The sequence below is a fragment of the Mytilus trossulus genome, chromosome 3 (genome assembly GCF_036588685.1).
Source record: "Mytilus trossulus isolate FHL-02 chromosome 3, PNRI_Mtr1.1.1.hap1, whole genome shotgun sequence".
NCBI classification, from domain to species: Eukaryota; Metazoa; Mollusca; class Bivalvia; order Mytilida; family Mytilidae; genus Mytilus; species Mytilus trossulus.
Window position 1 is genome coordinate 76,872,668 of NC_086375.1, and position 27,858 is coordinate 76,900,525.

The 27,858-nt window shown below is 30.6% G+C and overlaps 1 protein-coding gene across 3 annotated transcripts; it reads left to right on the forward strand.

Moving 5' to 3' along the window:
• LOC134712470 (kidney mitochondrial carrier protein 1-like) lies at positions 1 to 27,695 on the forward strand. Of its 3 annotated transcripts, none has more exons than XM_063574041.1 (11): positions 1 to 90; positions 7,599 to 7,732; positions 8,683 to 8,830; positions 11,123 to 11,217; positions 11,721 to 11,806; positions 12,292 to 12,390; positions 12,718 to 12,842; positions 13,691 to 13,751; positions 24,342 to 24,449; positions 25,148 to 25,228; positions 26,005 to 27,695. In XM_063574041.1, exons 2-11 carry the CDS (start codon positions 7,675 to 7,677, stop codon positions 26,041 to 26,043), a joined length of 900 nt encoding a protein of 299 aa, XP_063430111.1. In that variant the 5' UTR covers positions 1 to 90; positions 7,599 to 7,674; the 3' UTR covers positions 26,044 to 27,695. The 3 variants fall into 3 exon arrangements, with proteins under 3 accessions (XP_063430111.1, XP_063430112.1, XP_063430113.1); XM_063574042.1 differs by lacking the exon at positions 1 to 90 and adding an exon at positions 5,741 to 5,849; XM_063574043.1 differs by lacking the exon at positions 1 to 90 and adding an exon at positions 7,478 to 7,496.
• Positions 27,696 to 27,858: the final 163 nt, after the last annotated feature.

Sequence of the window (27,858 nt, forward strand, 5' to 3'; positions counted from 1 at the left end):
GCCGACTTTGTCCCTGTTCCTATTTAACATCCGGTAATTTCCACGGCTAGACAGTTCTGACTCGGTTCCACATGTACACTTGTTGTAACTGTAAGTACATGTAAAGTTTAAATTATTATCCCAGTTGTCAAAAGTATTAAATGTCAAGGATTCTGTACGTTAAGATACAAACTTTGTATTTTCTATTGGGTTTAATAGGTGAAAATCCACAAAACATGAGAAAATGCATGACCTTGACCTATATTATTTACGCCGCATATTTAATGTAGTCTACATTACCCAGTGAGGACATGTGAATGTTTTGTGATTTATTTAGTTTTATCATTCATGTAACATTTTCAACACAATAAAACCATTATTTAATCAAGGATTCATAGGTAACCGTAATCGAATAGTAAGCTTGCTTTCTTCTTCCCGGTTACGAGTCGAACTCTATTTAGTGCAAGTGCACAGGCACTTGTTTCTATCCATAGGAAGGTCGACTATCCATATAAATATATCTTTTACTTATTTGGATAGACGACCTTCCTATGGATAGAAACAAGTGCCTGTCTATTAAAATGTAATTGACTCCAGTGCATCTCAAACAGACTGGAGTCCACTCCTCTGGCCAAAAGTAAAAGTTCAGCAACAAATGGAAGTTTTTAACGACCTTGACTGGCTATACAGCCCTTGCACGGTCGGTAAAAGTTCAGGAAAAACTGGATCGTATTTTATACACAATAAAATATACTTAAATACAACTACAATGTAAATACACTCCTACTGTCTCTTTAAGATTTGGCTGGGTCCAGAGGATAGTGTTCACTCTGGCCCTGAATTCCTCTAGTAATTCCGATCATTTGGACTCCACTACAGAATTGCAGAGTTCATTGAGGGGGGATAGGACTTTTCAGGACTCCGAGATCGGGTGTTCTTAAGCTCAGGATTTCAGGATTGACCCTTTCGGGATCCGGGAATGCTTTTTTCAGATTTCAAATTTTCAGGACGTCTGGATTTACTTTATTTAAATTCGGGACCTTGGGATGTAGTTTTTTTTTTAAGTCCAGATATTTGAGATCATAGCACCAGACTCTGTTTCCATTGTCTGTGCTGCAGTCATTCCTACTGAAGTTTGTATCATATCAAGGAGAGCTGTCCTGGTAGCAACAATAAACAAAGTGAGCTTCTCGTCTCTGTACCTACCCTATGTCGTGAACAATGGTATAATTTGGTGGGAATTCCAAACCCGGAAGCATATTCCAAAGTTGGTCTTGCTAACGTGGAGTAAGCTGTAGTGTTTGTTGCTGGAGTACACACACCTACCCAGATTTCTCTTTAAGAATCCAAGTGTCTTGGAGGCTTTCCCTATGGTCTGGTTGATGGGATCTGACCAGGTGAGATCTGAACTGATGGTGAACCCAAGATTTTCTCACTGTCTTTTGTTTTTTAATCTGTGTCCATGGAGTGAGTAGAATCTCGTGTTGTTGATGTGGTCCATAGACCCGTATGACTGTACATTTTTCTCTGTGGAAACACATTTGACACTTTTTTTCTCATTTTTACAGCAAGGAAAGATCTTTCTGCAGCTAGTCTGCATCATCTGGTTTCCGAATGCGTTGGAAGAGTATCATTCAGCGGCAAACAATCTAGCTCTTGATGTTGTAGCTTCTGGGTGGTCATTGATGTATGCCAAAAAGAGTAAATTGGGACTTTGAAGCAATTGAGCTAGAAGTAGAAGGAAGAACATTTGTACTTCTTTTAATAGCTCGGTCGGTTAACATGGTTTTTTGTTCATTTTAGGAACAACCCCATGTCCCCTCTATGTAATGACTATTTAACATGTTGAATTGTATCCTGAATTATCAAAAGCTTTTTTTTTCAAAGATATGGGCAATATTCTTGATATTTCATGACACATAGACATGCAGTATTGTCTTATTGGACAATATTTTGCCTAACACAAAAATCACTAAATTACAGTCTGCTGACTTCCAAATAATGTTAAACATCCAGAGAAGGACAAATTTTCATTGTGAAATTATGTCTTTTTATACATAAAGACAATATTTCACAGATAAATACTATAAAATGTTTACCTGGTAAAGGGAGGTAAAAATATTTTGTAGTGTTGAGACAATAATTATATTTCATAGACAGATTGTCATGAAATTGTCTGATGATAGGGAGATTATCAACATACATGTATATCATAATTGATAATATTAGCATTAAAGTGTTTTATTTGATTGTTGGTAACAAATTAACAAAAATTAATAAATAGATACAGGTTTAAACAGAAAACTATTGTTTGCTCATCATGAATGGTAAGGAATTCAGAACACTTTTTCAAACATCTCAGTCATCAAGTTGTACTTTGGGAGGAATTTTTGAAAATCAAATAAGACTACTAAATAAATCAGAAAAAAAGGCTTATTCTGTACATGTTTGTTAACAAAATAATGTAATTTATTTCAAATACTTTGTCTTTGACAAGAAAACAAATGATGCTACAAAAAAAAACCTTGGAACAGATACAGATAAAGTAGGAGTTACATATATACTTGCTAAATACAAATTGATTTCAGTAAATATCAATTTTTGAAATGTGCATGCAGCATGTCTGTGTAGTGTTTTTAATTTTGTAAAATTTGTTTGAGATCTAATTTCATGGACATTTTTTCATAGTGAACATATTTTCCTTCATTGAATATTGATTCAGGATTGCATGGGAAAGGTAGATTTAAGTAAAATGTACATGTATCTGTAACATAGGGAACTATGACTTAAATCTCAATTGGCCTTGGCAGAACATCTGTATTAATATCAGCAGGTAAAGTTCATCAATAAAGCACATGTTGATTCATAAGTATTTGGGATGGTTTTATCATATTTTATAATGTAAGCGATAAACTGACCCTGGTATGACGATGTTGAAAATTTAAAAATAGAAAACCAACAAACCCCAAAAATGATGGAAAATATATTGGTAGACATATATCAACACCAACCATGACCACTGCATTACACCCTTACATTTAGAAAAAAACATCTGAAACCTACATGTATTGTCCTTTACGTGTGAAAGAATTACATATATCTTGAATAGGTAATGAGTAAAACTATAAATGAATTATCTTTCTTGGGACAAAATTCTTGTAAGACTCCTGTCTCTGGATAATTATTTCTTCTTCAATACTTCTAGCTACATGTTTTGAAACAAGTGAGTACACTTTAAGTAATCACATAACACTTGTTTTTTGCTTTGTAATCAATTATATTATGATTACTTGTAATAAGAACATGTCTGATTACTGATTACACATGAATACACTGCAAAATGTAATCTATTACAGCTGATTAAGATTATGGTTTACAATTACCCAATGCCTAGTAATAATTAGATATGGAATTATTAACAGCAATTTATATAATATAAGTGTAAGAAACTAGAAAATCATTTGAATAAATCAGGCAATGTCATATGAATATATTGAACAACAGCCACCCACATAAAATATCTTATTGAGCCAGAAGCTATTTCATATGTCAGCATTATCATGATTATTGATTTGGTAACATTTGTGTAAATTTCCTAAGTTGTATATCACAAGTGTATCACGCTACCAGACCTTCCTATCAGAAATGATGAGCTTAATCTAATAAGACTTGAATCTATAACACATGATGGCTAATTGATTGGGAAGAAGCCAGCTGGAAAAAGTTTAATAGTTAATAAATGCTTCTACTCATACATGTAGACAGAGAAAGGTACTATTAAATGTTTTATTACTCTCACTATGTCTGGGCTAATTATTAAGATTTTTTTCTTGTTTTTGTTTTACCTTTGTGAAATGGGTTTGTCTTAAAAACATGTCTTTGTTATAAGAGTACCATTTGGACCATTTTATTTAGTACTTTATGTTAACATTAATCCCAACTAGTGTAATCTACATTTGTATATTATACATGTATGAATAGTGATAGAAAATGACCTTGTCTTGGTAAGAACAGGTCATTAAGTATAACTGTACATGTACACATTAAATGTACTGGTCAGTATAGGTTATTAAATAGAATTGTACACGTACACTTTACATGTACCATGATATAAATGTGTTAGATGTAGAGTAAGTCTGTCATTTCATTCATGTATACATACATGTACAGGATGTAAGCTAAAAAATAATTATTTTTTCAATTTTTTTATGGGTGGGGAAAGGGAGTAGTTTTGGAAATAATCTATAAACAATAATATTATATTTAAAAAAAGTAATAAAAGTTTTTTATTTTTCAAAATGATATATGGCTTTATTGTGCTTATCATGTGCTTTGTCTACCCATGTCTGCAGAAAACACAGTTTTAATTCTTCAGAAAGTAATATACTTCGGCTAACGTGACGGTACCCAAATTGCACCTATTTTGACAGTTTTTTCACCTACGTTTTTTTATGATCAGGAAAAAAATGTCCATACTGTGTTTATTTTGTAGCCCTATCCTTCTTTGTCATATAGGTACACCAATTTAATTTTTAGTCCATATTGAGTCATTAAAAAATGGGTTTGAATCAACCTCCAAACTTTCCATGATTCTGTAATGAGGAGTACCCAAATTGCATCCATGCTTAAATTTACATCATCAAAAGTCTAATAACCGAGCTTTTGTTTAATTTCTTCAAATATTTTGAACAATTGGATATTTGTCCATGCTTACTATTCATATTTTACGAAATGGATACTTATAATATATTGTATTTGCCAATTTTAAGAAGATGACGTTTTGATGACGTCGCATGGTGACGTTTTCGTACATTTTGTTTTTTTCAGTAAACAGTCCATCTGTTGATAAATACTGTGAACGTTTTGTGTATAACTAAATATGTTTACCTATGTTGAAAGACGGCATAGTATCAAATCATAAAAATACAACTTGTTTAGTCTCTAGGAAATCTTGTAAGATTTTTATTGCTATTTTTTTCTAAATAGGTGCAATTTGGGTACTCGGTGCAATTTGGGTACCCTTACGTTATATATATTGGCTGAACATCAGAGTTATGACTGCAAGAACGATGATGAAAAAAACAGAGTATTTTATTTGCAACCAAATTTTTAATGTTATATTAATACCTATTCTGCTGAAACCTGAAGATCAACCACAGGCACTTGTTTCTATCTATGGGAAGACTCACTATCGTTGATATGGGAAGACTCTCTTTCGTTGATAGCAGGTCTTCCCATGGATAGAAACAAGTGCCTGTGAGATCAACTAATACAGGAGCAGATTTCTTATCAATTATTAAAAGATAACAGTTTAAGATATGAATATATCCTTTCTGCAGCTGCTTTGTCAAGCATTTATTTACAGAGAATCATTTCTTGTTGTATAAATGGAGTGGTTTCTTGTTGTAATATCCTGTGGTTTCTTGTCTAAAGGAGTGGTGTCATTTTCCATTCTACTAAAAGTTCGGACTTTAACTAATTAATAGTTTAATTTAAATTGCTCACAAACATTGTACTTTTAACTACATTTAAATAACAATTCTGTTTATTTGACATCAAAACAAATAATTTATTAAAAGACTTGGAATACTTCCATTTAGTCCACATTCCATTCCAATATTATTTAGCCTCTGTCACCTAGATTTCTTCACCTGGATAGTTTTCAACAAAGATTGACCTATAAATAGATTTAATTCACTTGAACTAATAAATAAGGTTTTAAATATTTGAATATACTGGTCATTATAGGTCAGTCAAGGTTAGGAATTTCCGATATCTAAGATCAGTAGGTCATTTCAGGATTTTTAATAAGATAAAAAAAAATGGCACTGCTATAACATTCATTATTCATTTGTACAACAAGAATAGCTGTAAGTACCAGTACAAAAAATGTATATATCTCATTTAAGTAAACATGTTCATTATGTTAAGGTATTTCTATTTATTTGAAAATGATACTTTTTGTTCAATTGTTTAAATAGATTAGCTGTAAATTTATATATATATTATACAAATTTTAACAGGAAAATTTAAAAATTTTAAGTGTTTTAAAGCTTGAGAAACTTAAGGTAAATACTCTCGGGGGGGCCACTTCAAACTTTTTTTGGTAGGGGTGAGCAGCTGAGACATCAAGTACCCCACCCTTTTCATATATTTTGTTTATCAAAAATATATACCTTATCATATATTAATGAACAAAAAACAGACCTATACACATATTTGGATATTTTTCATCTTCTTGTACATTAGTATTATGCATAAATTTTTAGGTCCCGCTCATTTTACGTTCTTGTTTAGAAGCAACGCAGTCACAATAATCACACCTTGCTTTTCCAATGAATTCGTTACATCTTAAACACTTTCCTCTATTTGCCCCTTTTTTATCTTTTATTAAGAAGAATTTTCAATTTCAAAAGACAATAAAATATGTTTTGTCAGATAAACGTAGTAGCACTTCACATAGTATCACTTTTACTGAGATTAACATTACTTAAAAACTGATAAAAAGTCACATTTGCCGTTCCCTCTTGAAGGACGCTGACACTATATTATGGAATTTCTTTAAATGTTTCATGTATACAAACTTTTCAATGTTAATTAGGTGGAAATGTCAAAATGATTGGATTTATTGCATCTATAACTAACCTCAGTGGAAATACCACATTGTATAAATAGAGTTTAATTGGGTTGACAAATAGCTGATGCATTTACGACTGTGGTTTAACCGCATCAAAAATAAATACGAACATTTGATTAGTTTCAGATACTTATGATATAATCCAGCAAGTGATAATATCAACCTATTGATATATTTAATCTGATTTTCTCACCCTTTTCATATAACATGAAGCATAAAATAGTGACCTATTCCAGCGGCTCATCCCTACCAGTCATTACATAGGAAGTGCCCCCCCCCCCGAGTAAATACTTAACCGATATAGTTAAGTATATATTAAATGTGTCTAACCTACATGACCTATATATTAGATGTGTCTAAAGTAAATGTAATCAATATTTCTAAACTGAGAAAGGAAAGTCAGGAAGCATTACAAATGTTGTTGCATTGATATTTAAAGTCAGCAGACATTTTAAAAAGCTATAAATCAATTTTTTAACACACTGAATATATATAAATATAGAGATTTTTAATGAATCTGTTGTTTTTTGTGTGTACTACATGTATGAAATTCAGCTAAGTATCTTTTTCAATAAATCATATGCATGTCAAGTTTACACATAACTGATGAGCTCTAAAACAGACACTCAATTTAAAAGGAATGTAGCAAAGTATTGATTTTATATTTGTTTTTCTGACATTGCGTAATATTACAATCATTTTAATGAGAAGAAGGAAATTCAATTTGGCTTATGTCCAAAATTGTTATTTACTTGTAATGAAACATATAAAAATACAAAATTTAAAGCTTAAATTGTATTGAAATATATTGACAAAATGTTGAGATTTAAATCCTACATTGAATTGGATTAATAAAAAGGAATGGCTGACATATAAGCTCGTAAGACATTCCATTCATTTGATAAGTAACACACCACCATTTTAGATTAGAAGTTTTTATAGAAGACAGTGTAAATAGACATTCTCATACTTTCTTTTCCAGCTTTTTAAATATAAATACTCATATCTACTAGCCTTTTGTGGAGAAGTTGTTGTTAAAAGTAAAGATAAATAAAGGAATGAACGATTGGCGTCCTTTTCTGTATGGAGGAGTTGCATCCATTGTAGCTGAATGTGGTATGTACATGTATGTCTAGTTAATTTGAAAAGTTTCCTCCCAAAAACAAATGTTCAAATATCCAACAGGTTCAATTAAAAAGATTTTCACTGCGACATTGTTTATGATATATACATTGTTACTTCATAAACATTATAACCATGATTACTATATACATTGTAGGTGCATTTTGTATGAGGCTGATTTTTTGTAAATTTATATTAGTTTTCTGGAAATTAAAAAGTGGTGAAACCTCTTACTTACAAATATAAACCTTTTAATAAATAGAATTAACCATGACAGCAAATGATCATCTACAATGTAAAATCATGATAATATTTTTGAAAAGTAATTATCTGTCTGCTAAATAAAATTAAGAATGGAAATGGGGAATGTATCAAGAGACAACAATCCGACCATAGAAAAAACAACAGCAGAAGGTCACCAACAGGTCTTCAATGTAACAAGAAATTCCCGCACCAGGAGGCGTCCTTCAGCTGGCTCCTAAACAAATATATACTAGTTCAGTGATAATGAACGCCATACTACATTTTAATTTCCAAATTGTACACAAGAAACTAAAATTAAAATAATACAAGACTAACAAAGACCAGAGGCTCCTGACTTGGGAAAGGTTCAAAAATGCGGCGGGGTAAACATGTTTATGAGATCTCAACCCTCCTCCTATACCTCTAGCCAATGAAGAAAAGTAAACGCATAACAATAAGTACTTTTAAAATTCAATTCAAGAGAAGTCAGAGTCTGATGTCAGAAGATGTAACAAAAGAAAAGAAACAAAATGACAATTATTCATAAATAACAACAGACTACTAGCAGTTAACTGACATGCCAAGTGCAATGTAGCCAACACGTCTTATTGGTGAAATTTCCATAAATCAGGAGGTTTAACTTGAAGCTGCTACACGTTTGTGGAGAACTAATTATTCATACTTTAAATGACTTGTTTCAGGTACTTTTCCAATCGATACAACGAAAACCCGTTTACAGATACAGGGTCAGATAATTGACCGAAGTCTTACAGAACTCAAGTACCGGGGCATGTCCCATGCTTTCTTACGAATATTTAAAGAAGAGGGATTACAGTCACTATATTCTGGGTAAACTTTACTTTGTTTCATCTACACACAGGAAGTACAAACATGTCTGTTCAACAAGGGTCCGGAAACGGTCATATTTGCCAGTCATGTCCTAAACTGAAACTATAATGTCCTAAACTTTTAATTGGGATTTAGGTCAAATTTTATTTTTCAACAGTAATAATTTCGGTCATTTCGTTGAGATTGACTTTCAAAATCGCCATTTTGAACATATTTTTGTTTTGTTATCGACTTCCTGTAATTAAACTGCCACTCCAATAAAGTGTTATAATCCTGAGGGCCCTCCTCATAACTATATTAATGCCTCGGGGAGCTATTGGCTAATGATTGCTAATCTCTTTACCTGTGTTTTTAATTCACACCTGGCAATTAATCACAAGCTCCAAACTATTATTATAAAGAAATAAAAATTCCATACCAACTGGCTTTATTTTTTAATTACCCAACAGGTCAGACAATTGTCAATTATGACATGTATGATTTAAAATTAAATTAAAACTTGGTTTAATTTACGTAGATTTTTTTTTTTTTTTAACACACGTGCTTTATTTACTATGTAATACGCATGCTTGAAATTCTCATCCACAGATTTAGACAATTAATCGTAAATTTAAATTAATTTCATCCTAATCAAAGCTAGTGCAACTATTTTAATTAATATTCTTGCACTATTAAAGGTAAATTATTAAAAAGCCGATGATTTCCTGTGATTTTGGTAAACAAAACTAATCCCGGAAATGAGTCCGGAATTGTTTGTTTTAGTATTGTCGCATTTCTTCCGGTTTGAATTTTGACTTCAGAATCGAAAGAAACATAAAGTGATAACTGAGAATATTATTGTTTTGAGTCTTTAAAATCAATTTATTTTTAAACTGTTACCTTCCCTTAATTTGTCTTGATCGATTTTTGGAAAATGGTAGGCCAAATCATTAAGCAAATGCGATGCAACAGTAAAACAAGTTGGTTGATGCTGTGAACATGACGATCGAGTATGAGCATACTCATAATGAGTCTCATGCAGTAATGTGATTTTGACAATCATTTTTTGAAAAGGGGCATCAACTTTTAAGTTGTATGAAAATGACCGAAATTAGGTGGAAAAATTTCCGGATCCTTGCTGTTCAATCAATGTATTGAAAATTACAACCTTTTACAATTTTATGGTAAAGACGCCCTAAACATACTTTTAAAAAATAAGATTGAAATTAGGAATGATCATGATGATCATTAATTTCCTCTTCTGTTTGTGAGAGTCAAAAGGACCTTTTTCATGATGTCAGGATTAAGATTTTAGTTTTGCTGGAATTTAAGATTTGGGTCTTTTCGGTTTTATATTGAGATTTACACCTATCTGGAATTAATTATTAAGGATTGTCTTTGACTTCGATTTAATTTCCTATTAAAATTTCAACCAAGTATTTGCCTGCCTGGTCATTGGTATTGACCCATTTTAAGCCAATGATACAGAACTTTATAATCCTAATTTGAGTTAACTATTAGTTACTGTCTAAAATCACAGTGGGGAACTTTTTAAATCTAAGTAGTATTATTCCATAATCAGTTAATTTTTATCTAAAAGGGATTGTCAATCAGTGACATTAAATCAGATTACCAATATAAACAATTTAATTCTTTCTAATCTGTTTACCAAAATAAAGATAAATATTTTTTTTAAAAGGATTATATTTCAATGAATGGAATACAAGCTGTCTACCAAAATAAATATGTTTGTTTTTTAAATGGACAAACATTTACTTGGAGACATCCTTCATACATTGTACATCATGCACATGGTCCCCTATAAGATATCAGATACTAGAGTGCCTACCATGTAAACAGCCTTTCAAACTACATGTATAAACCACTCATTTAACCATAAGTAGTGCACATGACCGTTTGAGTTTTTGCCTCAATTTAATTAAATGCTAGTTAAAGATATTTCTTATGTTCTGTGTATGATGACATGTCACATGCAACAGTTTTGTTAAATACATATTTTAAATATGAAGGTGTAAAAACCAAAACATAATAGTTTGAGTTACAGTGCAGTAATGCATATACATTACAGAATTAGTGATAGGTAAATTGCATCTTCTTATACTTATAAAGTTAAAAATTGTACTCTGCTACAATCTATTTGGGACAGTTTTCACAAACTTATATTCAATAACTCTATGAAATTATATATAACGACTTGAAAATAAATCCTAATTGACTTTTATCTATGCCTTGATCGTAAATTCTTGTACTGGATACATAAAGTAGCATGACAATTTAATGTTTCTACTTCAGAATTGCTCCAGCCTTACTAAGACAAGCATCATATGGAACTATAAAGATTGGAGTTTACCATACATTGAAAAGAACACTTGTTCCAGACCCAGCAGGTAAAATGTTTTAACTTAATGATCTTTTTTTTATCATGCACATTAAAGATGTTACCTTTTACTGTTAATATGACATATAATTCTTCAATAGACTCTCTAGTGGTTAACATACAAATCTGCAACCATGTCTTTGCAACATATACAACGCAAACGAATATGATATGTTAACAATTAAACTTGAAGCAGTAACCATCAAATATCTAATATGCCAGCATCATATTTGGCGCAGTTCACATATGAAGTTTCTAATCTGGTTGATGCAGCTAAATTAAATGTGCTATCAACCGAATTTTTAATATATTTGACATTATTGTGAGTATACATTTTTGTGTTAGATTTTAATAAGGAAGTTGAAATCCAGCATTTCTAGAAGATAGGAAATATCAGAATCCATATATACTGTTAATAGTTCCTGCTTTGATCAAATAAACTGTACTGCTACATTCTTATTTCTTTTAAATATTTGAACACATTTATTTATATGGAATAAAATATAATTGCAGATGAAACTTTATCAGTTAACGTGTTATGTGGTGTCGTTGCCGGAATCCTCTCCAGTGCAGCGGCCAATCCCACAGATTTGCTCAAAGTAAGTTATAAAATATGCCTGTAATACTGTAGTTCTAATTGAGCAAGTCAAGAATGACAATGACCAAGCTTCTATGTCTGTGCGTGACTAAAGCTGTAAACAATGGTAAAAAACCAAAAAGAACATCTTTCATTCTTTGAATATAAAAAAAAGTTCTAGATATAAGATTTGGTATGAGTGCCAATGAGGAAATGATAAGACAACTTTCCATCAAAGTCACAACTTGTAAAAGTAAACATGTTAAACATAATGGGTCAAAGTGTGGTCTTCAACACGGAGTCTTGGCTCAAATCGAACAGCAAACTATAAAAGGCCCAAAAATTATGCATAACACCATTCAAACAGCAAAACCAATGGTCTAATCTATATAAAAAAATGAGAAACAAGAAACACTTTTGAACCACATCAACAAACGACAATTACTAAACATTAGATTCTACATTGATTAACTGAAGTACATATTAAAATAATATTTTATTTTCAAGGTGCGAATGCAAGTTAAAGGAAGAGAAGGAAGTGGAGAAGACATGTTCCATGCATTTATTAACATTTATAAACAGGAAGGATTACGAGGATTGTGGAGGGTTTGTATATTATGTCATTAAATGATTATTAAGTATACAGGGGTTGATAAGAAATTCAGGGGATAAAGTTGTATTGTGAAGGTTAAAATAAGATTTTTGAATCCGATGATTTATTGACACTTTATAGGAAAATAGGCATAAAAAAAATACATGGAATATGGTGAATACATCAGTTTGTTACATATGCATATTTATATCTGATAAACCTGGTCACCAATACATGTTATTAATGATGAACTATATACTGTCAACATTTTTTTATTTTTTTTCTGTCTCAGAATAGTTGTAGCTATTTACTCTTTACATTAAATCTCTATTTTTTTGCAGGGTGTTGTACCCACAGCTCAGAGAGCAGCCACCGTAGCAGGGGTGGAATTACCAGCTTATGATTTATGCAAAAAAGTTATAGTGCAATCAGGATATCTTGGTGATACAAAGCCAACACATTTCTTGTAAGTTGTCACTTACTGCCTAATGAAATATACCCTAGTTTAAATGATATAAATAAATTTTGTTTTGTGATAGCTTATTGTAGATTAAAAAGATAATAGTAGCTTAACAATCATTTATAATCAAAGGGCAATAACTGCTATATTAATTTTAATCAGAATGATTAAGCTTTCATCTTTTAAAGATGAAGTTAAATAGTACATTGTAATAAAAGAGCAAACAGAATCTGAAATGTTTGTCACAGTATTAAACAGATTGTATTTTCTCTTATCTAGTTTTAAGGGTCATAGACCAAAAATAAAAGATTTTGTTAAAAATTTTACAAAAACTTCTGAAATCAAAAAGATTTAGGACTAGGTTACACATCATGATTTTATATATTTTAGTCTAAAAGATGATTTATTTAAACAAATATAGTTGTACAGTAAAAGTTATTTAAACAAATATACTGTTACAGTAAAATATATGTTTTGTCAAGATATTTACAGTATGTTTTTGGTCCTCCCATTTTATTCTTTTCATTGAAATTAGAAACTTATGCTAGTTTTGACATAAAAAAGATAGCTTTTCTCAAAGTTTTATTTCTTTTCAATGTATTATTTAAACTATGATACATTACGAAAATGGCCAATATATGTTAGTTTGGAATATAGGGTCATAACTGCATAGATTGACTTATATATAACTAATTGAACCTTCTTATTTAATACAGAGCTTTACATTTTCTCAGAAAACATGACCAGATGGAAAAGAGAAAAAAAATTGTATTGAAATTAAAATGGAAAATTTGATGGTACAGTGGAAGCATTATCATTTTGCCTTACTTGAATATGAATGTTTTATTTTGTAGATCCAGTTTTCTAGCAGGTCTGGCTGGAGCTATTGCCTCAACTCCAATTGACGTAATAAAGGTAAAAATTATGTTCTGTTATCTTAACGTTAAGAATAATCAGCTTACACACGCTGCTGCAAATGGTATGATCAAAATCTGAGGGGGCTTCTTATTATATAATCAAATCTGCTATTCAAGCTACCTAAATTATTTCAAGCCTTTATTTGTTTAAAAAGAGATTTTTATGAACTGCCAAGATTTTGTTTTTCTTTTCTGGCATATTTCTCCATTTTTGTTCATGTTTAAAATAAAAATAAAGAAAATGCCTGTGGTAAAGATTAAAATTTAGTATTTATTTAACATCTGACACAGTGTAGCTATAACAGCAAAGTCCGTGAGATGGGAGAAATTCAGGCTCAAATGTAAAGAAATTTTACTGAAAATGGGAAATATGTCATTAAACATTACTGGTTTTAATTGGCTGTCATAAACTAGAACTTGTAAATTATTTTCTGCTTGATAGTTATCCTTTTACAGTTTTGAATTTTCAAAATTTTATTTGTATTTTGGCAAGCAAATATTTTTCTGATCTGGAATTTCAGTTGAAAAGTTTGGAAAACTTTCAATCTTTTTTTATAAAATACAAAATTAAAAATAGCACCAGGAATTTTTAAATCTACTTTTTTGTTTGTTTTTGTGCTTGGCTTCATTATATTTTTTTCAATATTTTGAACAATGTTAGCAGATTTGATTATATGGAAAAATTGACCAAATAGAATTTACATTAGATATAATCTATGCCAAGTTTCGGAAAAATTAAGGAATATGCATAAAAAATTGACATCACTACATGAACACATTGATATTTCTACCTGAACATATTAATTCTATTGTCACTGTAACTGAAGGCTTTGGGCAAATTTTTATTTTCACTAGTTAGCCTTGTTTAATTACAATAACTATTGGCATGTTCAAACAAATATTTTGAGGACTTGCGTAATAACGATTCTGGTGAAAATTTAAATTAGCCCTTGGTTAACATTTAACATGAATTTCATTCTATACCTCATACTTGAGAAAGAGAAAAAATAAATCCTATATTATTAATCATGCACATGCACACATACACTAGTTTACAAGAACTTACATATACATGTATTTATAAAAATACACATTGAAATGTTAGACTCAACTCTTATTGCAATATATTATGGCATACACATAGTTTGGAACTCCATGGAAATAATTAGTAAAGAAATATTTTGATCATACCAAGATAAACCTGAATTTTACAAAGAACAGTCCATTTATTGGTTAATGCTGATTACTTTGTCTATTTTCAAATGTGTATTGTTAGACTAAATTAATATCTAAATAGAATTGTTTTCTATTGAAAAATAAGCTAAAGGTACAGAATTCATTGAATGATTTCTTTTTAAAAAAATTGTGGGGAATAAGCTTTTTTCTTTAATAATTCATAACTATTAAGGTTTTCACTCTTGTTATTTAAATTTAAAAAAAAAGGCTTCTCTTGTGAAAAATAAATTGAAAATAGACAAAGATTATATAGATTGAAAAAAAAGATATCTAAAAATATTTTGAAATATTTGTTTGCAAAATTATATATATTATAAATGAAAATGTATTTACATTTTTGAGTTATTTTGATATTTTTGGATAAGAAATTTGCGATTTTGGTTAACAGATAATTTCAATGCAGACTCTTATTTATTACAATTTTATGTTGACTGCTCCATGTGTAAAATCAGTATAAACCCATGTATTCTATCCTCGCATACCCTAGGCTTTAATCTGAATGCAGATAATTCAAATATTGGTAACCAGGCATCTCCTTGGTAATATTTTTAAAACATTTTTTTTATTTAAAATCTCTTCATGATATTTTGCAACATGACACCCTGCAAAAAAGGAGTTAAATTTCCTAGTTCAATTTAGGCATCCATGGTATATCTGCATCCCATTGCATGTTGCCAAAAAATGGTTTGAAACATCAGCATTTAAGGCAATTTACATGAATTTATAACTTCACTTTCAAGTGTTGGGATCATAAAATCATGCATGATGATAGCTGGGAAAATCTTTCTAGCCTCAGAAACTTGATGCATATTGCATCTTTGTTTGTTCATTCATCAATTGGTACTTTTTGTGACCTGTCTCCTCCATTTATCTAGTAGCATAATTAATATTAAAACTCGCCTGCAATTTTTATACGACCGCAAATTTTGAAAAAATTTTCGTCGTATATTGCTATCACGTTGGCGTCGTCGTCGTCGTCGTCGTCGTCGTCCGAATACTTTTAGTTTTCGCACTCTAACTTAAGTAAAAGTGAATAGAAATCTATGAAATTTTAACACAAGGTTTATGACCATAAAAGGAAGGCTGGTATTGATTTTGGTAGTTTTGGTCCCAACATTTTAGGAATTAAGGGCCAAAAAGGGCCCAAATAAGCATTTTCTTGGTTTTCGCACTATAACTTTAGTTTAAGTTAATAGAAATCTATGAAATTTTGACACAAGGTTTATGACCACAAAAGAAAGGTTGGGATTGATTTTGGGAGTTTTGGTTTCAACAGTTTAGGAATTAGGGGCCAAAAAAGGGCCCAAATAAGCATTATTCTTGGTTTTTGCACAATAACTTTAGTTAAAGTAAATAGAAATCAATGAAATTTAAACACAATGTTTATGACCACAAAAAGAAGGTTGGTATTGATTTTGGGAGTTTCGGTCCCAACAGTTTAGGAATTAGGGGCCAAAAAGGGACCCAAATAAGCATTTTTCTTGGTTTTCGCACCATAGCGTTAGTATAAGTAAATAGAAATCAATGAAATTTAAACACAATGTTTATGACCACAAAAGGAAGGTTGGTATTGATTTTGGGAGTTTTGGTCCCAACAGTTAAGGAAAAAGGGGCCCAAAGGGTCCAAAATTAAACTTTGTTTGATTTCATCAAAATTGAATAATTAAGGTTCTTTAATATGCCGAATCTAACTGTGTATGTAGATTCTTAATTTTTGGTCCCGTTTTCAAATTGGTCTACATTAAGGTCCAAAGGGTCCAAAATTAAACTTAGTTTGATTTTAACAAAAATTGAAACCTTGGGGTTCTTTGAAATGCTGAATCTAAAAATGTACTTAGATTTTTGATTATTGGCCCAGTTTTCAAGTTGGCCCCCAAATCGAGGTCCAAAATTAAACATTGTTTGATTTCATCAAAAATTGAATAATTGGGGTTCTTTGATATGCCAAATCTAACTGTGTATGTAGATTCTTAATTTTTGGTCCAGTTTTAAAATTGGTCTAAATTAAAGTGCAAAGGGTCCAAAATTAAACTAAGTTTGATTTTAACAAAAATTAAATTCTTGGGCCTCTTTGATATGCTGAATATAAACATGTACTTAGATTTTTGATTATGGGCCCAGTTTTCAAGTTGGTCCAAATCAGGATCTAAAATTATTATATTAAGTATTGTGCAATAGCAAGTTTTTTCAATTGCACAGTATTGTGCAATGGCAAGAAATATCTAATTTCACAATATTGTGAAATAGCTAAAAAAAAATTAATTAAGAGTTATCTTTCTTTGTCCAGTATAGTAAGCAAGAAATATCTGCAAGAATTTTTATTTTTAATTGGAGTTATCTTTCTTTGTCCAGAATCAACTTAAATCTTTGTTATATACAATATACAATGTATATTCACTTTATACTACCAACTGATAAATTTAAATAATCTTTACCATTCAGTGATTACAAACAGTTTTTTTACATCTTAATATTTTATGATGTATTTAAATGAGTAGTAATTGATGCAAACTCCATTAGAATATTTTAATTGAAATTAGTTTTGGAATAAGGGAAAGGGGGATGTGATTAAAAAATTGGGTTCAATTTTTCTCATTTGAAATTTCATAAATAAAAAGAAAATTTCTTCAAACATTTTTTTGAGAGGATTAATATTCAACAGCATAGTGAATTGCTCTAAGAGAGTTCATTTGAATATATTCATTCTGTGTCAGAAACCTATGCTGTGTCAACTATTTAATCACAATCCAAATTTAGAGCTGAATCCAGCTTGAATGTTGTGTCCATACTTGCCCCAACCGTTCAGGGTTCAACCTCTGCGGTCGTATAAAGCTATGCCCTGCGGAGCATCTGGTTGAGTATTGTACATGTGTATCTACTGCATTTTTTGTATACAAATGTAACCTGTCCAACATTCAGACAATTTTCTAGCGTGTCAGCATATTGATTATGGTCTTTCAATAATAATAGTTTTTAAAATTCTCTACCTTCAAGACATGCATTTTAATTCCTGCTTAAATTATTAAAACCTTTCATTCTTCCTCTGTTAAGAAACTTCTAACCCAGATTGAATTAAATTTGGCTAGACTAAATGGGATCTTACCAAATTACAATATCCTGTATTTTATTGAATTACTTCCTGTGTTATAAGTTTTGCTGCCAGATCCAGTTCTTCTGTCAGTTTTATATTTCTTCTTTAAACATATATGACTAGATCTTTTACTAGACAATGGTTGGGAGTTTTGCTATTTCATGCAGATTTGGTGGCAATCAAACTTTAATGCCAAAGTTTTATGTTATATCTTCCCATGTTGTGGTATTAAAATTACTTTGATATAGAACTCTTAAGTTACTAAAGTTTCTGCATTGATAATAGAAACTTAAAATACACCTAAAATGAAAAATATCAAGATAGCTCAGTGGGATTATATTATTGTGCATAGCATTTTGGTTATATTTTGTCATAAACTACACATTTTGTCTCCAATATTGTAAACTTGGTCTATTTTAGACCATGTAACATTTTACTAGTTGGTTGTATATTGTTTTATAGCTCGAGTTATGAAGCGACCAGAACACGAGGAATGAAGGAGTGTACCCACGTAGAGGAGGATGTGATTAAGCACTGGGGGCAAGGCTCTGCCCCTTCCCTGCTCTCACACTTCTTATTTATGTGGGTTGTAATGTAGCTAAGTGTAATTAATTCAATCAGTTCCTTTGTAGCTGCATCATATTGTTATATTGACATTGTTACTATTATGTAGTTCATTTTTAAACAAACTAATAATGTGATCAGTAATGAAAAAATTGTCAGATGTGCTGGTTTTTGTACAAAAGATTATTTTATTTTTGTTTAATTAAATTTTTATTATTAAGTTTTTCTTGATCATGTTGATTGCAAATATTTCAAAACATATAGAAAATGAAATTAAAAGGAATTTTGTCATGTGAAACTTCTTTTCCCTGAAACATCTTATTTCAAATCAATCGGCTTAGCGGACTTTGGGTAAATGTTTGTATGGTATCATGATTAAAGGACGGATTAAATAGGGCCATGCTATGTGCAATACTGGCTACCTTAGTAGGATAATGGAAATCTTGAATATAGGTAACCCTTTGCTTAAAATATAAACCAGTTTCCAGAGATATTAAGCATATTTAAGGTTATACATGTATTACACTTTAAAATTGTGCATCTGAAAAAAGGTTATTCTTTAGAATTTTCAATGAATGTTATTAAACTTCAACAATTTTACCGTCTTTTCAGTACTGTACTTAAGCTTTTTGTTGGCAAGCAAAAAATTATTTCAAGTGCCCAACGCCTTCTAATATGAGACTACAAGCTCAGTCAAATTTTTGGGGTCTAACATTTGAAAGGCCAAAACTGTAATATTAATATGCACAATTAATTATTTATGAACTTGAGTTAACATTGATCTACACTTTGTGTAATCTTTCAATAGAAATGAAGTATTAAATTTTTGATAATAAATTTTAAATAATTCAGATAGGTTCATCTTTGTTTTCCTGGTATACAAAATAAGCACATCTGACATTCAGTTGGAAATATGTATTTCCATTATTTGTACTTGGAAGAATATTTTTGTACATCAGATTTGATTAAGATATGAAATACCACATTTGCATGTTTCTTCATATATATATTACATTTTTTTCTGTATAAACTCATATTTTTGCCTAAGCTTTGGTGGAAGTCATGATAGTTAATACTAAGATTTAATGACAGCACTAACAATAGAAGAAGATAACTTTATATTTAATGCTACATTCACCTGCTTTATAATAAGAATATCTAATATGATGAGACTTGGTGGTTAAGTAGTTATCTCTTCACCTTTTGTCTTGGGACTTGTTTTATGCTCATGATTTGGTTTGTTTCTCAGATACCATGGCAACTATGCATGAATTAATATATGTACATGTACGTGTGGATCCAATTTGCTTGAAAAGACCATGGCCCCAGTTTCAGAGTTAAACTGTTTTTCGCACTTTAAAAAATGAGATATTGCTATAAGTATTTCAGCTTTTACTAAGAATTAACTTGAACCATTTATAACATGTGTATATTCCTAGAAGTTTAATCCATTAGGCATAATCCTTAACGGTATCTTAGAATGATTTGTAAGGAAATTCAACAGGTGTTGCTCTGCCCATGTTTTGGTCTCTAAACTTATCAGTCTTGTCCTTTAGAAATTTGATTCTCATGGCTGGGTCTTGATAGTCTCTGCTTAGTTACAAGCAATTTGATCAGAGTCTTTTACAGCATAAAAGAGAGTATAAATATGTGTCTTATTGTGTTTATATTGGGTAGCTGTGTCATTGTTGTTGATTTCACAGATTGTATCCATATTTAATGGGTGTAAGCATGACTGTATCCATCTCTTCTTGCAACACACATTGATACTATAGATACCAGTCTAAACTCTAAAGGTCTATATAATAAATATCTGATCATTATACCTTCTAAGGACATTAGTTCACTTTGAAATGAATATGGTAGCTTGACTAATAGATATAATCAGAGTGTCTTATCATGCTAACAGGTCTCATACAGGAAAGCCGGTAAAATTATTCTGTTCTCATTGAATTGGTCATGCTGATTCTACTCTTTTCTGTGCAATACATTTTTAACTTGGACAGTTGAGCCAAAATAAGTACATGAACTGTAAACTTATATGAATATCTTTCATTGTCATTTTAAAAGATATATGTGTGAAACAGTGAATGTGGTATATATGTTGATAAAGCAAAAAAAAATATTGTTAAACAGTTTCAAGTTTTGATATTTAGGATAATATCTATCAGTTGAAAATCACATCTCAAAGTATAAAGGAGAGTGACTTATCTTTGAGATAAAGTACAATTTTAAGGTGAAGTTCAGGTTAAAATTCTCAAAGCTTAACTTTCAATTGATGATTTATTATAACTCATAACCTGATATTACACAATGTATTTTGAAAATAAATGTTCAGGAATTCTATATAATGAATATGATTCATGGTACAATAGATGCTACCGGTAATTGGTCGGGAAAGCTAAATGTTGGTTGAAAAAAAATTATGTTTTATTCTAAATACAAGACATTTTTAATGTCCATTCATTCAAATACCACAGGAAACAGAATTTCTATTAAAAAAATCAATGTAGATATTTGTCTCCCCTAACTTGAACTTCAACCTCAGCTTGAACTTTGTCTTGATGAAAAGTTGTACTCCAAATTTATTGAAGTAGAAATAAGAAAAAAATATTAGAAATGACTTTGAAAAAATAATTTTCTGTAAGAAAAGAATGCGTTTCAAAAAAGGACGGTCTGTTTGAATCTTTGGTTTATTTAGGCACAAATCAATATATATATATATTTAAACAACATTCAGTAAAATTAGCAAGGGTGTTCAATATGGTCTCGCTTAAGAAAGATTGTGGCAAGCCCTTTTTACATTTATAACCCAAAAGTAAGGATCAGGAAATATACCATTTTTGCCTACAATTCTATTTCTGATGGTCAATGACCAAATGGTATTTCGGATTTAGGTCATGAAAAAAAATATTTATTTTCATGTTTTGGTTTTTAGCTCACCTGGCCCGAAGGGCCAAGTGAGCTTTTCTCATCACTTGGCGTCCGTCGTCTGTTGTCGTCCGTCGTCGTTAACTTTTACAAAAATCTTCTCCTCTGAAACTACTGGGCCAAATCAAATCAAACTTGGCCACAATCATCATTGGGGTATCTAGTTTAAAAAATGTGTGGCGTGACCCGGTCAACCAACCAAGATGGCCGCCACGGCTAAAAATAGAACATAGGGGTAAAATGCAGTTTTTGGCTTATAACTCAAAAACCAAAGCATTTAGAGCAAATCTGACATGGGGTAAAAATGTTTATCAGGTCAAGATCTATCTGCCCTGAAATTTTCAGATGAATCGGTCAATCGGTTGTTGGGTTGCTGCCCCTGAATTGGTAATTTTGAAGAAATTTTGCTGTTTTTGGTTATTATCTTGAATATTATTATAGTTAGAGATAAACTGTAAACAGCAATAATGTTCAGCAAAGTAAGATCTACTAATAAGTCAACATGACCAAAATGGTCAGTTGACCCGTTTAGGAGTTATTGCCCTTTATAGTCAATTTTTAACCATTTTTCGTTAATTAAAGTAATCTTTTACAAAAATCTTCTCCTCTAAAACTACTTGGCCAAATTAATCCAAACTTGGCCACAATCATCTTTGGGGTATGTAGTTTAAAAAATGTGTGGCGTGACCTGGTCAACCAACCAAGATGGCCGCCACGGCTAAAAATAGAACAAAGGGGTAAAATGCAGTTTTTGGCTTATAACTCAAAAACCAAAGCATTTTGAGGAAATCTGACATGGGATAAAAATGTTTATCAGGTCAAGATCTATCTGCCCTAAAATTTTCAGATGAATCGGTCAATCGGTTGTTGGGTTGCTGCCCCTGAATTTTTAATTTTGAGGAAATTTTGCTGTTTTTGGTTATTATCTTGAATATTATTATAGATAGAGATAAACTGTAAACAGCAATAATGTTCAGCAAAGTATGTCTACAAATAAGTCAACATGACCAAAATGGTCAGTTGACCCGTTTAGGAGTTATTGCCCTTTATAGTCAATTTTTAACCATTTTTCGTAAATTAAAGTAATCTTTTACAAAAATCTTCTCCTCTGAAACTACTTGGCCAAATTAATCCAAACTTGGCCACAATCATCTTTGGGGTATCTAGTTTAAAAAAATGTGTGGCGTGACCTGGTCAACCAACCAAGATGGCCGCCACCGCTAAAAATAGAACATAGGGGTAAAATGCAGTTTTTGGCTTATAACTCAAAAACCAAAGCATTTTGAGGAAATCTGACATGGGATAAAAATGTTTATCAGGTCAAGAACTATCTGCCCTGAAATTTTCAGATGAATCGGTCAATTGGTTGTTGGGTTGCTGCCCCTGAATTGGTAATTTTGAGGAAATTTTGCTGTTTTTGGTTATTATCTTGAATATTATTATAGATAGAGATAAATTGTAAACAGCAATAATGTTCAGCAAAGTAAGATCTACAAATAAGTCAACATGACCAAAATGGTCAGTTGACCCCTTTAGGAGTTTTTGCCCTTTATAGTCAATCTTTAACCATTTTTCATAAATCTAAGTAATCTTTTACAAAATCTCCACTGAAACTACTAGGCCACAATCATCTTTGGGGTATCTAGTTTGAAAAATGTGTCCGATGACCTGGCCATTCAACCAAGATGGCCGCCACGGCTAAAAATAGAACATAGGGGTAAAATGCAGTTTTTTGCTTATAACTATGAAACCAAAGCATCTAGAGCAAATCTGAGAAGCAGTTAAATTGTTAATCAAGTCAATATCTATCTGCCCTGAATTTTTCAGATGAATTGGACAACTGGTTGTTGGGTTGCTGCCCTCCAATTGGTAATTTTTAAAGAAATTTTGCCGTTTTTGGTTATCTTGAATACTATTATAGATAGCGATAAACTGTAAACAGCAATAATGTTCAACAAAGTAAGATCTACAAATAAGTCAACATGACCTAAATGGTCAATTGACCCCTTAAGGAGTTATTGCCCTTTATAGTCAATTTTTAACAATTTTCATTAATTTGGTAAATTTATGTAAATTTTTACCAAATATAGTTCTCTGTTACTAATGGGCAAAGTTCATGATAGATATAATTGTAAGAAGCAAAATCGTTCAGTAAAGTAAGAACTTCAAACACATCACCATCACCAAAATACAATTTTGTCATGAATCCATTTGTGTCCTTTGTTTAATATGCACATAGACCAAGGTGAGCGACACAGAGCCTCTAGTTTAATCCCCGTTTATATTGTTGAAAAAAAATGGGAAAAAATTATTAAATTTACCAGTTAAGACATTATTTTTTCATGCACTTTGCTAGTTATCAATTACTGGACAGATACACAGACGCACGGACCAGAAGACATTATGCCCCTCTACTAAAGTAGGATGAGCATAATAATAATGTCTAGATCCTTAAGCAAGGGTTTAAAAATTAATGACAAAATACAGGAAATGGGGATTTCCCAATATTTAAGCAATGAATATTTCTATATGACAAAAGTGAGGCCATTTTGACATGTCCATTTTGTTACAAATTTGAATTATTTTTGGATGACGAATTAAAACTTTAATCATCAATCGATAAGTTGGTAGTCATTATTCTAACTTGTATCATGTTTAAAAATCATGTAAATAGAATATGTAGTTATGTTATTTAAAAATTAAGTTGTTTTGAATTGTATATTATTGTATATTTCGTGAGTTCTGAACATCATTTTTCCTTTTCAGACACGGATGATGAACCAGAAGGTATTAAGACCACAACTGGTGATGAATGGAGGTTCAGCAGCTGTAGGAAAAACTATCTATACATCCTCTGTAGATTGCCTGGTGCAGGTATACTTTCTTCTATATAACTGTGGTATCAAATTTTTCATTTATAGATATCATTTTGTAGAAGTGACGGTGTTTAAGGGATATATGTGAAAGACATAAACAAATTAAAAGTAGATTACTATTATCAATGTTAATTTTATATCTTTCATTGAAAATCAAGTCTTTTTTTTTGCAATTCTGTTAAATATGACGCATCAGGATATTTCAATGATTGTATCTAAATTCATATTGTTTATAAATCATTTCTGGCTGTTCAAAGACAAAAAATTGTATTTTGGCACACTGCAGGGATGTGAATTTAATTTCGATATTCAAGATTAGAATTATTTTGTCTTACTTCTGTTGATTCATTATTATTGGCTGGATACCAATTTTTCGTGAATCACGATTTTAAATGTTCAATGAAATACAAACTTCTATAAAGTTTTATCCAGACTTTGGCAGAATCAAGAAAGCAATTATCCACAAACATGAAATTTTTTCCTCAATCCACAAAAGTTGGTACCCAGGAAAATAAATGAATCAGCAGTATGTAATAGCAAGAAAATGAAATTTAGACCAATGGTAGAAAGTTATCTGTAGGTAAAAATGCATTTTTTACCAATTTTAGCCTTGAATTGGATTGTAAGATATTACATGAATACTAATTGGTTTACTTTATTGAATATGACTAATGAAGATAACATTTTCTGTTTCAGACTGTGAAGACAGAAGGAGTAATGGCTTTATACAAAGGATTTGTTCCAACCTGGGTCAGACTTGGTCCATGGAATATAATTGTATCCTTTTAGAATATTCATTTGCATAAATAACAATAACTATAGAAGTTCTGAATAAATTGATTGATTATATAGGGAGTCACTGAAGCATGACTGGAGCAGGCACCCCTTCCTTATAAAAAGTTCTGAATCCTCTATTGACTTCAATCACATATAGTTGAAACTATGGAAATTATGTTATGTGTAGTGTTTTAAGGGAAAGTACTCTAATTCCCTCATGAAACAAATGGCTCTAGTTCTCAGGCTTTAAAATTGTATTGGGTAACAAGGGCGGACCCAGCCATTTTGAAAAGGGGGGGGGGGGATTCAACTATATGTCCCCATTCAAATGCATTGATCAGCCAAAAAAAAAGGAGGGGTTCCAACCCCGAGACCCCCCTTCTGGATCTGCCACTGGGTAATACAGCACTGCACTATTAAATAAAAAAATTACCTTCACAAATGAACTAAGATTTAATTTACAAAATTATTTGTAAATCATATTTTGAATTATGTTATCTTCCTATAGCTTGGTTCAGTGCATGGTACATGTAACTGAATTGCTAGTAAAAAAAATTGCAAAGAGTCAAATGGGGTCATGTGACAAATGTTGTGAGAGAGATTCTTGAAATAGCCCATAATAAGTCATGGTCGACTCGAATGTGCAACTACCATATAAAATGTGAACTGTAGAAAAGACTTTTAACATTTAAACTTATGGGTATTTTAAGTATAGTTATTCTGGACATGTTGTAAGACATTTTAACCTTGTGATTTATTTCCTTAACATTTACCAGTTCTTTATGACCTACGAACAATTGAAGAAAATCCATTGAAGTCTGTGATATTTTTAATGACATTAAAAATGAATTTTACCGGTAATTGGCATACAGCAAATCAGAATGAACTCCAGAGAAAAGAAAAGGAACAAATATGGTGCAAAAAAGATTTTCGAAGATGAAACATTTGGGAAAAATATGGAATCATCAGCTATATATATACATTTAAAGTTAACTCATGAATTCACTTGAGAAGTATAAAGTTGTTAAATATGAATTATATGTCCAAATTGGTTCATTGATCTTTGTCATTTATAAAATTGTAAGAAAGTCATAAGACAGGAATATCAAGTAAAGGGATTTCCATAAATAATTTCAAGATTGTAGGTTCCGGTAATGTTAAAGTTGAACTTATTTTCAAATTATTTATATTTCTCTTATCATGCTTACTTACCTATTTTTTTTGTATCTTTACACAGTATTTGTGATAAATAAGTAGAGTAGGATGATATTCAGTATTATACAAACTCTGTTAGTCTTTTAAATAACATAGAAATTGAGAGAACTGATATGAAGATATAATTTGCGTATGGTAGAATCTCATTGTTAATGACCAAAGAATATTTTATGTATGTTGAATTTTGTTTGAAGTGAAATCCTAAGACCAAATTTCATATACTCAGTAGTTTCAGTAATTTTGTGTATGTAAAATATGTGTTATTTACAAATATGAATTTTACTCACTGTTGTATGAATTTATTAACTAATACACTCAATTATAAAGAATCGAACAATTTATAAATCTTGTTTGTTTGTTACAAAAAATAATGGTGCAAATTTAGATGGTAGATGAAAAAGATGGTTATTTAACATGAGTAGAGTTAACTTCAAAATTGTTTCTTACTACTTATGTTTATTAAAAGATTATTTATTAACTGTAGATCTTGTATGTGCTTTTAATGTTTTGTACAATAATACACAAAAGATAAAAAAAAAAAATCATTGTGATATGCCTTTATATTTCCAATGTCCTGATAATTTTGGTAACAACCTTAAATAGAAAATAGTTTATAATGAAAGTTTGATAAAACTTGGAAGCTTCCATGTCAATTGCAAATTAGTCAAATATTTATATATTAAAAGTTTTTTGTTCTTTTGCCTTAGTCTGTTTTGATAGAAGACCATTCTTTTCCAACTGTTTTCTGAAATGTGATAGAATTTTAAGAATTTTAATTTATGTTAATAATAAGCAAAATGAAGGATAAAGTTGTTAATTTGTTTTATTGTTGTTTAAGTGTATTAAAAAAATTATAAAGAAAAAAGAAAAGTATGAGTTTTAGGTAAAGTTCAATGTTTTTTTTTCAAAAGTGCAATTCTCTTTATTAAAGTTATGTATTCTTAAAGTGGCACAGTAGAGGCATCATAAATAACTAAAAATGTTTATTTTTATATATTTAAATCTAACATTAAATTCAAAAATGATTTTTATAAAATCATTCCATTTTATATGAAATCTGTTTATCATATTTTTTTATGATACAGAGTTATATAAAAATACCTTTATTTTAATTTTATTGATCTCCATATTTTTTTGTTATAAATTTTGTTTTTCCATATTTGGAAGAGTTAGATAGATGCTTTTTCAGTATTCTATGCAGAGAAAAAAAGTGAATGTTGGCTCTTATTATTATAATAAAAGTATGACAAAACTTTTTGTTTTTTTGTTTTTAGCAATTGTATATAGCCTTCAATATCACTGAACTAGTATATATATTTATTTAGGGGCCAGCTGGAGGACACTTTCCCAGTGCAGAAATTTCTCGCTGCATTGAAGACCTATTTGTGACCTTCTGCTGTTGACTGTTATATGGT

What these genes read in the sequence shown, in the direction of transcription:
- LOC134712470 (XM_063574041.1), top strand. Translation starts at nt 7,675, where the DNA reads ATGAACGATTGGCGTCCTTTTCTGTATGGAGGAGTTGCATCCATTGTA. An exon ending in GATTACGAGGATTGTGGAGG is followed by an intron (nt 12,391 to 12,717) that starts GTTTGTATATTA and finishes ATTTTTTTGCAG; the next exon opens with GGTGTTGTACCCACAGCTCA. An exon ending in CTCCAATTGACGTAATAAAG is followed by an intron (nt 13,752 to 24,341) that starts GTAAAAATTATG and finishes TTTCCTTTTCAG; the next exon opens with ACACGGATGATGAACCAGAA.